Raw genomic sequence first — 13,030 nt, 5'->3', positions numbered from 1 at the left:
ACAGCTCTCACAGTACATGAATAATAAATACTGATTCTCTTCATTAACTCTCTCTCAAAAACATTTAAACCTTTCAAAACAGCTAAATAATGTTCTGCCAAGTGGTCATATTCAATACTTTAATCAATTATTCAAAAGATGAATGTTTTATTACATCTTTTATTATTTTCAAACTTTTTTAAAGCTTTTGTCACCAAAATCTGGCATACACATGCACATACCAAATACATATATTGTTTTATGTATTTGTATACACAAAGCTGCTCTGGGTGAGAAAGAGGTGAGGAGGTTCAAAGCACAGCTCACTGGGTAGTAGTTAGGAATAATTTAGAAAGCATTGTTCTATTCAATAAACCTCAAATATCTAAAGAAGTATCCAAAGAGAAATAATTAATATAGTTTTATTTTTTATTATGAGGTCTCACTATGCTGCCCAGGCTGGTCTTAGACTCTGGCCTCAAGCAATCCTCCCACCTTGACCTCCCAAAGCACTGGGATAACAGGCATGAGTCACCATGCTCAGCCCAGCTAGGTTCTGTTTATTTTTGTTTTTGTTAAGTCTAAGCAATGGATCAAAAACTAAGTGTTCATCATAGCAGTAACTGTTTCAGACAAGAATCAAGAGTGAATGACAATATTCCTGGGTGATATGACAGCAACAGGAAATTTGTATAGCCTCAAAGAATCCCCAACAAGATGCTTATTACTTACAATGGGAAAAATTAGTAACTTTACACTAGAATAAGGTGGTTGATTTTAACCACCTTAAAATTAACATTCCCAGCAACAGGACAAATCAATATCAATGCCTGTTGGTAGAATGCACTGATCAGGAAACAATATCACTTCCATTATATTCTTACCAAAAATGCACAACCTCAATTTAACCAAAGAAAATGTCTGACAAATACAAATTGAGGAACATTCTACAAACCAACTAGGTGGGACCCTACAAAAGTGTCAAGGTCATAAAGGAAGACTGTGAAACAGTTCTGCATTTAAAGGAAACTAAGGAAACATGACAATTAAATGCAATAAATGATCCTAGATCGGAAAAAGAACATTAGTGTAAAAAATGGCAAAATTTGAAAAGGCTTTGTAGATAACAGCATTATAGTCAATGTTAATTCCTGATTTTTATAACTGTATGATAGTTATGTAAGTTGTTAACATTTGAAAAATCTGGGTGAAGGCTATGAGAATTCACTAAAATATTTATGCATTTTTTAACATTATTTCCAAAGGAAAAGTTTAAAAATCCACTCTGCTAGTGCCTACCCTTTGTATGTGTGTGCGCGTGAGCATGCACATTTGACTTTCTTGTTTACTCTAACAAAAAACTTTCCTGTATACTCTTAACAGAGAGAATGCAGAGTCAAGTACTTACCTATCGTATCTCTTCCAGCAGATTTTTCAGACCCTGACAGGTTTACCAGTACAACACCTCCAATGCTATGAGAATAACAGTCATTAATGACGAGCTAAACAATTCTGAAAAGGCTAATCATAAAGATAAAAATTATTTATAAGTGATCAAGACTAATCTCAACGTTGGGTAACACTGTCAAATAATTTAGTAATTTCAATAACAATATCTAACAATATCAATATAATATAGTGTTATATTCATATTAACTCATTTAATCCTCACAAAATGTACAATATTATACCTTATAAGGAAGTATTATTGCTGCCATTCCCATTTTACATGTGAAAACTAATAAAGAGGTAAGGTAACTTGACCAAGATCACATAGCTGAGACTGAAACGCAGGCAGTTTTACTCCACAGTCCAGTGCTCTTAAGTGCTATGCTATCAACTGTCTTTCAATCAGGAATGAAATAACCAACTTGTCATCCCTTTCCAATCTTTCTTTTGGATTACAAAAATATATCAAACCCATATACATCCAGCAATGTAACAGTACTTACTCTTGCTTATTGGTAAAATCTAAATTAACGGTAAAACTATCCTTATGTGCTTAAACAATTTCACTAATCTCATGATTTTAGTGGATAAAAATAAGACTGAATTAAAGTTGTAGAGATATCAGAGGTCATTCATAAACTCAATTGTTATTTTCTGGGCATCTAATATGAGCAAAGCACTCGGTTACAGAAGTGACCAAGACAGATGTGGTTCCTGTCCTCACGGAACTTACATTGTCTTTCTATTTCTATGAATCTTATAAATTGTAACATGTTTTCAAGTAGATGAGATATTGCTAATTTAAAAAAAAAAAAGCCTAATTCTCTCACCCTGATCAGAAAGACCAGGGTGGCAGCGGGAGAAGATGAAAGAAAATATGTATTCCCTTATGGAAAGATGTCATCAGAACTTAAATGTAGTCCTTACATTAGATATGCATACCCTTCAATTAAATCATCACAATTTTCTGTAATAATCATTGTTCATATTCAGATTCAGCTATTATTTATTGAGTATTCACAATATATTTAGAAACCAGGGGTTTTGTTTCCATTTAGATGATGATGATTATGATAATGGCTAAATATAGGGAGCACCTCCTGTTGTGTATCACATATTGTTCCAAGCACTTTAGAAGTTCTACTCATTTAATCCTCATAATAATCCTATGAGAGAAATCCTATTATTATCCCCAATATACAGACGAGAAAATTGGCACAGAAATGTAAGGAACTTGCCCAAGATCTCAAAACTAATAATGATGGAGATGGGATTGGATTCCAAGTTGTTTGGCTTGAGGCCACACTCTTGTCTCTCAATTGATGAAATTTCTTTGCTTAGATTTCCTTCCAGATTGTTGCTATGTAAAATTCTTTTTATATCCTCAGAAATTGAATCTCTTAGTAAAATGCCAATTCAAAGCAAAGTATTAAACAATGTTTAATACATAATTCTTAAGAACATACACTTACACAAAAAATTTCTAAGTAACACTTTTTTTTAAAGGTACAGATAGTAAATATTTTAGGCTTGTGGGCCACATTGTTGCAATTCAACTCTGCCTCTGTAGTGCTAAAATGGTCATAGACAATTTGCAAATAGATGAGAGTAGCTGTGTTTCAGTAAAATTTGGATGTGACAGGGCTGAGTAGCATCATGTCCATTTAAAGCCTTCTTTTATCCACATCTTTCTTTGCTCTTACAATATAAACTACCCTGGTGCCACTATCAGAAATTGTGACATTGTATTTTTAAGTAGAGTAAACTAGCTATCACAGTATATTCTTACCTTAAAATTACAGCTAATAGTTTAGAAAGGGTAAATCTATCTCCACTGTTACTTGGAAATACTGCAGCAAGGATTAAGGTAAAAAGTCCTATCAGGAGAAAAGAATTTAAAAATGGTACATGAGTTTAAATACTGTCAACATTTTTACTAACAACTTCATTGTTTAAATAAGCAAATTATATACCTAACTTTCAAATTATTTTTGTCACTCTTAACTAAGAAAATGACTGCAGTTAAGTAATGACTAGACTGAAATGTTTAAAGTTCATGCATAAAATAGCCTCCAAACTAAACCATGTTTATTTCAACAGTACAGATCAAGTACAGTCATAAAATAGCCTTCAAACTAAACCATGTTTATTTCAACAGTACAGATCAAGTACAGTCCTATTTATTTTAAACTAATAGGAAACTTAAATCTTATTCAGAGTAACATGTTGACTTCATCATAATCAAGTTTGTGTCCTAAAGTTATTTTTATAGCTTCAAAAATACTTTTGTCTTCCAGATTTGAAAAGTGATTCAATCTTAAAAATAAAACACCTATCATAGGGCAAATTATAGTTCTGAAATAAGCAATTACATTTTAGCCAAAGGGTCTAGAAAAAGATCTCGGAAAAGTATGTATGAAGGGAAAGGCAACTACAATACAAAAGGCCGGCCTATAAAACTATAATATATTGTTATATTAAAAAAATTGTAAATTATTTGAAGGAACATAAATAGCACAGGCTAAGGCATGAAACTACAGTCATGCTTAACAACAGGGATAAATACAGAGAAAATGCGTGTCGTTCGGCAATGTCATCCTTGTGCCACCATCATAGAGCACACTTACACAACCTAAATGGTATAGCCTACTACACAGCGAGGCGATATGCTACAGCCTATTGCTTGTAGGCTACCAAATTGTATAGCATGTTACTGTATTGAATACTCTAGGCAATTGTAACACAGCGGTAAGTATTTGTGTATCCAAACAGATTTAAACATAGAAAAGGTACAGTAAAAATACAGTATTATAATCTTATGGGACCACCATTGTATATACAGTCTGTTGTAGACTGAAACATCATATGCAGCACCTGACTATATACAGATTAAAAGGCAGTTATAACAGACTAATGTATATTAGAATATAAGAAGCTATAACAAGATAAAAATGCTGTATATGTACACACATATACACCAGAAATATATACACTGATTTATAATGCAGAGTTTTAAAGACAAATTTCTTACCAGAAGTTGAAGATAAAATATTAACTATAGCAACTTGTGTGTCTGAAAGTGCTTCTTGATATGACAAATTTGCCAAAAACCACTAAAGGAAAAGAAAACCAAAGTGAACCCTAATGAAAGACATGTTTACATCTGTCATTACAATTCAGAATTCCCTCTTTTGTTCTCCTCCTAAACACTGTTCTCACAAGATGTTTTAAAAGCTGCTTTGTATTGAAAAAATCACAGGCTCCCAAAAAAGACAAACATTTATAATCAGACCTAAGACCCCGCTACCCAGTTTCCCTTAAAATTTAACAATAGTTGGTTAACAATTAGCATTCAGGTTTTTCTTTTTTTTTTTTTTAATGAGAGTAAAATCAAGTATCAAATCAATTTAGAAATTTGCTTTATCTAGGCTGGGCATAGTGGCTCATGCCTGTAATCCCAGCATTTTGGGAGGCTGAGGTGGGTGGATTGCTTGAGCCCAGAAAGACCAGCCTGGGCAACACAGTGAAACCCCATTTCTATGAAAAAAGATACAAAAATAAGCCAGGCGTGGTAGTGCACACCTGTAATCCCAGCTACACGGGAGGCTGAGGTGGGAGGATTACTTGAGCCTGGGAAGTTGAGGCTGCAGTGAAGCATGACCGCCTCACTGCACTTCAGCCTAGGTGACAGAGAGACCATGTCTCAGAAAAAAAAAAAAAAAATTGCTTTATCTAAGCACTGCTGACACTCTGTGAAGTTTATCTAAATCATATTTAAATTTGGGAAAATTCTCCAACATTAGAATATGTACGGATGAATACAGCATAATGAGAAATCTATTAAACCAGATGATGTGCGTGGATATGGATGGTCTTAGCTAGCTAGCTGGATTGAAAAATAAAAGGCTATATTCACTTTGGAAATTTAGACGTGTCCTATGAAAATTGTTAATTTACTGGTTAATTGTGATTGCTTTTCTGAATCTCAGTTTGGAGACACAACCCAAAGAGTTCTCATAACTTTGGATACAGTGAAGGAAGCTTTCCAGCTATCAGGACTTTTTCACAAAAATTCTTTCTTTTCTTCCACTTATCTAGGTTAGGATGGAGAATAAGAAATAATACTTTTGGCCGGGCGTGGTGGCTCATGCCTGTAATCCCAGCACTTTGGGAGGCCAAGACGGGCGGATCACGAGGTCAGGAGGTCGAGATCATCCTGGCTAACAACGGTGAAACCCCGTCTCTACTAAAAATACAAAAAATTAGCCGGGCGTGGTGGTGGGCGCCTGTAGTCCCAGCTACTTGGGAGGCTGAGGCAGGAGAATGTGTGAACCTGGGAGGTGGAGCTTGCAGTAAGCCGAGATCGTGCCACCGCACAACAGCCTGGGCAACAGAGCAAGACTCCGTCTCAAAAAAAAAAAAAAAAAAAAAAGGAAATAATACTTTTTTTGATGAAGGCTGGCAGGATGTGTGTGTGTCCAAAGTTCAGTAATTTTCACTGATAATTCATCCATTTTTTGTGGATAACACTTTTTTACTATCTGAAACAATGTGACTATGAATATCTTAATTCTAGCACATGCCTGCCACCTGGTACATAAGTACATGAGGGTCACCAAAGCATATACTAAGAGGTGGATTGCTGGGTCAAGCAAAGTAAACTAACGGCTAGACTAATTGTTTTTTGGTGTCTCTGCTACTTACACTGGTTGACTCAAAGAGCTATCCCGCTAAATGACTTATCTCTATTAAGACAGGAACATCTCTCTATCTCTCTCAGAGCCTGTGGCTGAGTAGTATTACACTAGTATTCACACTGCAAAGAAGCAGTAGAGACACATGATTGTAGAGCACTATCAGAAGGCAACAGATGGCTGAGAGCCTGGTAGTCTCCATTCAGTCTATACCGTACTCAAGGCTAAAGCCAGAATGAAATTATGGCAATGTGGTTCTGATTCCATCTGCAATCCTTTGATTTCCTAGATAATTTCACATGCCTATCTAGATAAAACGAGGTAACAACTGATGGGCAATATCAAACATATATGGCAAGAGAAGCCACAATCTGCGTGCAGATGAAGTGCTAGAAAAGAAGACTCAACCCTTAATCTTATGTGTCAAAGATTTTCTCCATGAACAGATAATGCTCACAGAGTGATTATTAGCTTTCTTGACCCACTTCTCTTACTATTTTTATACTTAAATACTGTCCTCATTTTCCAAACAACCTCACTGGTCCATGCTAATTCAAGGTAAATAAATAAAAACAGATCACTTCGATCAGAAGCATTCAAAGGTCATAAGAATCCTTCATTAGCTGTGAACTCTTTCCAGAATAACCTTTCCATTCTCTACCTCTCACCAAACACCATTCTCTGGCAATTGTTTCCACGGCACCCTCATCACAAAAGAAGACCCATCTCAACCAACCTCCAATAAAAATTGTCCATACGTCTGCCTTCATTATTTCAGAGTTGAGGACAACGATTTATGAATAATTATAGCAAATAATACATTTCATAATTTCATTAGTAATTCATTTATAAATTGTCATAAAACATTAATATTTGACAAAATATTGTGTATGTTCAAGGTATATAACATGATTTAATATACACATAACATTGTCTACTGATTACCATAGTCAAATTAGCACATCCATCATCACCCATAGTTACCATTTTTCTGTGTGTATATGTGATGAACACACTGAACAATCTGCTCTTATCAAATTACAAGAATATAGCACTGTTATCTGAAGTCTCCATATACATTAGTTCCCAAAACTTATTTATCTTATAATTGAAATTATGTACTCTTTGACCAACACATCCCCATTTCCCTACCATTCTACTCTCTGGCAACCACCATTCTACTCTTTGCTTCTATTTTAGATTCTACATACATAAGTGAGATCATATTTGTGAGTATTTGACATTCTATGCCTAGCTTATTTTATTTAGCATAATGTCTTCCACGTTTGTCCATGTTGTTGCAAATGGCAGGATTTCCTTCTTTTTACAGCTGAATAATATTACATTATGTTCAGCCATGAAAATGTTCTATATATATTCATCCATCAATAGACACTCAGGTTGTTCCCATATCTTGTCTATGATGAATACTGTAAAATAAACACGGAGGTGCAGACATCTCTATGAGATACTGATTTCATTTACTTTGGATATGTAGTAAGAGATATTCTTGATAAAGCCAGTATCACCTAAATTATATTTTACAGAAAAAAAAAAAAAAAAAAACCTAGTAAGACAAAAGATATTCAGAGAAGACTGGCAAATACAGTAATCATTAACTCCTTTTAATCTACACTGTCCAGTACATTAGACACTAGCCACTCATGGCTACTGAGCAATTGAAATTGGCTGGTCTGAACTGAAAAGTGCTTTAAGTATAATGCATACTGGGTTTAGAAGATTTTAGTACAAAAAAAGTATGTAAACTATCTCATCAATAATTTTTATATCAATAACATGTTGACATAATATTTTTACATATAGTGGGTTAAATACAAATATAATATTGAAATTGATAACATCTGTTTCCTTTTCCTTTTTTAAATGCATCTACTAGATAATTTAAAACTATGTTTGTGGCCTGCATTTGAGGCTTATGTTATATTTCTATTGAACAGCACTGCTCTTAACCTTATCTAAAGCTTATCATTCTATTAAGCTAGATTTCTAAAAAGGCAAGTTTTCTCTCAGTATCTGCAGGGGATTGAGTCCAGGACCCCAACCTCAAAGGTATCAAAATCCAAAGATGCTCAAGTCCCTTACATAAAATGGCATAGCATTTGGATACAATCTACACACATCCTCCCATATACTTTAAATCATCTCCAGATTACTCGTACCTAAGACAACATAAATAGTTGTTGTGCTATTGTTTGTTAATCTCTATTATTTTTATTGTTGTATTGCTGTTCTTCTATTTTTTCACCTTCACTATTTTTGATCTGAAGTTGGTTGGATCCAAGGAGGCAGAACTCAAGGATTTGGAGGACAAACTGTATGTCTGGACTATATTCCTCTGACTTCCCAAAGGAATGCCTTTATTTTAGTGATAACTTGATTAATAATATTCTGCTAGGTAAATCAAAAGAAAATCTTTGGAATCTGCAGTATGAAAATTACATATGTAATAAAAATAGTTTAAAGTCTCATATATTCATGTTATTTTATTAGTTGGGGTCTCTGCTTGTTTTAAATGAGTGTAAGGCAGGACTAAAATGTATTAATTATATGCTACCCAGTTTTCAAAGGAGATGTGTAATAAAAGCTTCTATAGTTGACCCTTGAACAACATGGGGATTGGGGGACCAACCCTCAGGCAATAAAAAAAATCTGCTATAACTTTTGACTCCCCTAAAATGTAGCTACTGATAGACTACTGGTGACTGGAAACCCTACCAATAACGTAAGTAATGATTAACAGATATTTTCTATGTTATATGTAGTGTATACTATATGCTTATAATAAAGAAAGCTAGAGAAAAGAAATGCTATTAAGAAAATCATAAGAAAGAATATATTTACTACTCATTAAGTGGAAATGAATCATCATATAAAGGTCGTCATCCTTGTCATTTTCATGTTGCATAAGAAGCCTGGGAAAGAGAAGGGACTGGTCTTGCTGTTTTAGGTGTGGCAGAGATAGATGAAAATCTGTGTGTAAGCATACCTGCACAATACAGACCCATGTTGTTCAAGGACCAATTGTATATGGTGAAAATTAAAACAAGAGTAAAAAGATCAGAGCCAGATTAAACGGGTAATGGAGTGGGAGCTGGCTGTGGAACGTGATGATTATATCAGAAACTTCAGTTTAAAGGAAGAAAGCTACTTCAGGCGAGCATACAACTCATCTGTAGGCAAAAAGGCAGGGAGGCAATAGGAAAACCTGAGTTACATAGCTCATTGTCTGTTAAAAGGAACTATCTCCCTTCCTTGGAAAAAGCAAACTTTTTCCTAACTTAAAACTCTGAGAGAAATGTATTATGTAAATTGTTATGTAACAACACTAGTCTTTATAGCAGATTTAAAGGTATGTGCAGATCATAGCATTTTTTAAAATTATTTTTTGAAATTATAATATACATAAAATATACCATTTGGATCATTTTTAAGTGTACAGTTAGTGCCATAAAGTGCATTCACATTGTCGTGCAACCATCACCCCATCCATCCACAGGATTTTGTTCTTTTTTTTTTTGAGACAGTCTCGCTCAGTCACCCAGGCTGGAGTGCAGTGGCGCAATCTCAGCTCACTGCAACCTCTGCCTCCTGGGTTCAAGCGATTCTCCTGCCTCAGCCTCCTGAGTAGCTGAGACTACAGGCATGCACCACCACGCCCAGCTATTTTTTGTATTTTTAGTAGAGACGGGGTTTCACCATGTTGGCCAGGATGGTCTCGATCTCTTCACCTCGTGATTCACCCACCTCAGCCTCCTGAAGTGCTGGGATTACGGCCATGAGCCGCCGCACCTGGCCAGATTTTTTCATCTTATAAAACTGAAACTATCTGTTAGCTTTCTGCTTTCACAATGCATTTTAAGTTGCTATTTTTCAAAGACAATTTATGGTCTAAGTGACCCAAGCATCTATTGACAGAATAATGAATAAACAAAAGATGGTATATCTGTACAATGAAATATTACTCTGCCTTCAAAAGAAAGGAAATTCTGACACAAGTTACAACCTGGATGAACCCAGAGGACATTATGCTAAGTGAAATAAACCAGTCTCAAAAAGACAAATGCTGTATGATTCCACTCAACATGAGGTACTTATGAGTAGTCAAATCCATAGAAACAGAAACAGAATAGTGGTCGCCACGGGCTGTGGGTGGTAGGAAAGAAGAGTTATTGTTTAACGGATAGTTTCAGTTTTATAAGATGAAAAAATTCTGTGGATGGATGGGGTGATGGTTGCAAACAATGTGAATGTACTTTATGCCACTAACTGTACACTTAAAAATGATCAGGGTCGGGAGCGGTGGCTTATGCCTGTAATCCCAACACTTCAGGAGGCTGAGGCAGGGGACATCCCCTGAAGTCGGGAGTTCGAGACCAGCCTGACCAACATGGAGAAACCCCGTCTCTACTAAAAACACAAAATTAGCTGGCTGTAGTGGCGCATGCCTATAATCCCAGCTACTCGGGCGGTGAGGCAGGAGAATTGCTTGAACCCAGGAGGCAGAGGTTGTGGTGAGCCGAGATCGCACCATTGCATCCCAGCCTGGGCAACAAGAGCAAAACTTCGTTTTAAAAAAAGAAAAAATGATCAAAATGGTGTATTTTATGTATACTTCATAATTTCAAAAATTAATTCTTAAAAACGCTATTATCTGTACATACCTTTAAATCTGCTATAAAGAATAGTGTTATTAGTAGAGCCAGGGAATGGAGAAAAATGGGCTATTTAATGAGTATGAAAGGCAAAATCATGACGTTAAAAAAAATTTATAATCAGGCTAATAACATTGACATTAGCATTTCATTATTTAGGGTTTTAAGATGCTTGGTATAAATTTGAATCTCAAAGGCTCATATTAAAAAACCTTGGATTAGGCTACTTCCAATGATGTATACATAAAACAGCACAGAAATTCATTTTTTAAATTCTACATATTAGAGTTCTCACTAACTCAGACAAGTCTCTAATCCCAGCTTAGCCCAAAATAACAATACTTTATTTACTCCATCATTATTCTATGTGAAATCTTAAGCACATTTTTCAGTTTCTATCTTAAAAAAATAAGAAACTATAAATAATACAATCAGAAATTCTATAGAAATATACTGAGTACTTGACAAAATAATACTTAACCTCATTTATATAAATATAAAACTGCAAAACACTTATTTGAAAAAAATCAATGCATACAGCAAACTCTTATCTGGATATTTACTAACCTTTGTATATACATATATCACAGTGGAAAATAACTCTATTCATAATTTTGACCATGAGGCAATGCTAAATTCTGAAGAACTTCCCAAACTGTGGATGTTCAAAAGTTTGTGCATATATATAAATAGCTGAAGTGTTACAGGACTTATTGAATGCTACCTCTTTGAGGTGTATCAAGCATTTACTAATTTTGATACCCTAACTTCCTACAGGTCTCAAACAGCAGAGTTTAAAGTCATGATTAAACAACCTAATTGTCTCACACTTCCATCCTATATTGTTGGTATATATACTGTCTTAAAATTCAAGTTTCAAATACCATATGCAAACATATCATAAAAAGACCTACCACAAAGCAAAAAAAAAAGCTAATTTTCGCTACTTGAGTTGCAGTAAGTTTCCCCACAGTTTTCAGTATGGATTCTTGTTCTTTCACAGGATATGACATTCGAGACAACTTTGCTTCCAATGCATGGCTTGACGGAAGCTGTCGAATCTCCATGATATTACTGAACCTCACACGAGACTTTTTAGGGGCTTAAAAAGAAAAGCATAATACGAAATAATTAAATAATTCCTCTCCAACAAAAGTCACAAGTTTTAATTTACTGATAAATGTATAAGTTCATCTATGATCAGAGTAAGACAGTCAAAGTAAACCAGAGGTATATCATTACCTGACTTTGTTCACTTTGTTCACTTAAAAGAGCTAAAAGGAAAAATGTTGTCATCTACAAAAATGTTGTAAAAGGTTTAAAATGAAACCAATATTCGAACAAGGTTTCTGCAATTGTGTACTGTATATACACAACTGCCTATTTCAGGATTTTAGTTGATTACTATTTTAGTATTTCTAGTAAAACTTTATTTGGATTTTTCCTCATGCATATCCAATTTATGAGAATTCGTTTCCTGGGCAAGCATGCAGAACAATTCTCTATAGGTCCATTCCTTGCAAGGGAAATTAAGGATAAATATTGCACCTTATGTTAAAGGTGGCATTCTTTACTAAATTCACAGAAGCAGCAAAACTCTTATAATTTGCTATTAGGCTCTTTGAGAGCATATTTAAGAGGATATTATTTGTTTAAAAAAGTATATATATATATATATATGCGTGTGATGCGTGCGTGTATATGTGTGCATACATATATATGATGAAACCATAGAGATCTCTGGTATTTGGAAATTATTTCCAGTTGAAATAATACAAAAATGATTATACTATATTAGATTCACAATCCAGTCAAACTTCTAGAAGACTTTAGGCTGAGACAACACCACATGGAGCAGAATTGCTAGGTGTTTCAGTCAACCCACATCATCAGTAAGTTCTGAAGTGGCTTGAATAAAGCTAAACTTTCTACCCATTTCTAAGTTTTGCTTACTTTTTTCAGTATCAATGTTTGTGCTCTCAGGTTTTTCACTTGGAAGATCATGGAATTTCACAGGAACATACAGAGGTTCACTCTGGAATATAACAGAAAAAAATATAAACCAACAAATATAAAAGCTAATATACTGGTTAAAATTTAAATGGATGGTACGTAGACACAAATACCATCTAAACCATGGTTGTTCACCACTAAGTTTAAACAGCAAGTTTCAAGACTTAAAAAAGGAAACTCAACAGATCCATACAGGTACAGTGACAGAAAAGAATCCAGTTT

At 34.6% G+C, this 13,030-nt stretch overlaps 1 protein-coding gene across 2 annotated transcripts in view; it reads right to left on the bottom strand.

Moving 5' to 3' along the window:
* SLC35F5 (solute carrier family 35 member F5) overlaps nt 1-13,030 on the bottom strand; it is a 42,253-nt gene that overhangs the window by 16,680 nt on the left and 12,543 nt on the right. For both annotated transcript variants that reach the window (XM_007964762.3, XM_007964761.3), the window contains exons 6-10: nt 12,749-12,830; nt 11,710-11,897; nt 4,460-4,541; nt 3,218-3,305; nt 1,388-1,452 (exon numbers count right to left, since the gene is read on the bottom strand). In XM_007964762.3, coding sequence (XP_007962953.2) covers nt 1,388-1,452; nt 3,218-3,305; nt 4,460-4,541; nt 11,710-11,897; nt 12,749-12,830 — 505 coding nt within the window. The remainder of the gene's footprint in view (nt 1-1,387; nt 1,453-3,217; nt 3,306-4,459; nt 4,542-11,709; nt 11,898-12,748; nt 12,831-13,030) is intronic.

Source organism: Chlorocebus sabaeus, chromosome 10 (genome assembly GCF_047675955.1).
Source record: "Chlorocebus sabaeus isolate Y175 chromosome 10, mChlSab1.0.hap1, whole genome shotgun sequence".
In the NCBI taxonomy this organism is placed as follows: Eukaryota; Metazoa; Chordata; class Mammalia; order Primates; family Cercopithecidae; genus Chlorocebus; species Chlorocebus sabaeus.
Note: the sequence above shows the minus strand (reverse complement) of the source record. Positions and strands in the feature narration are given on the sequence as shown.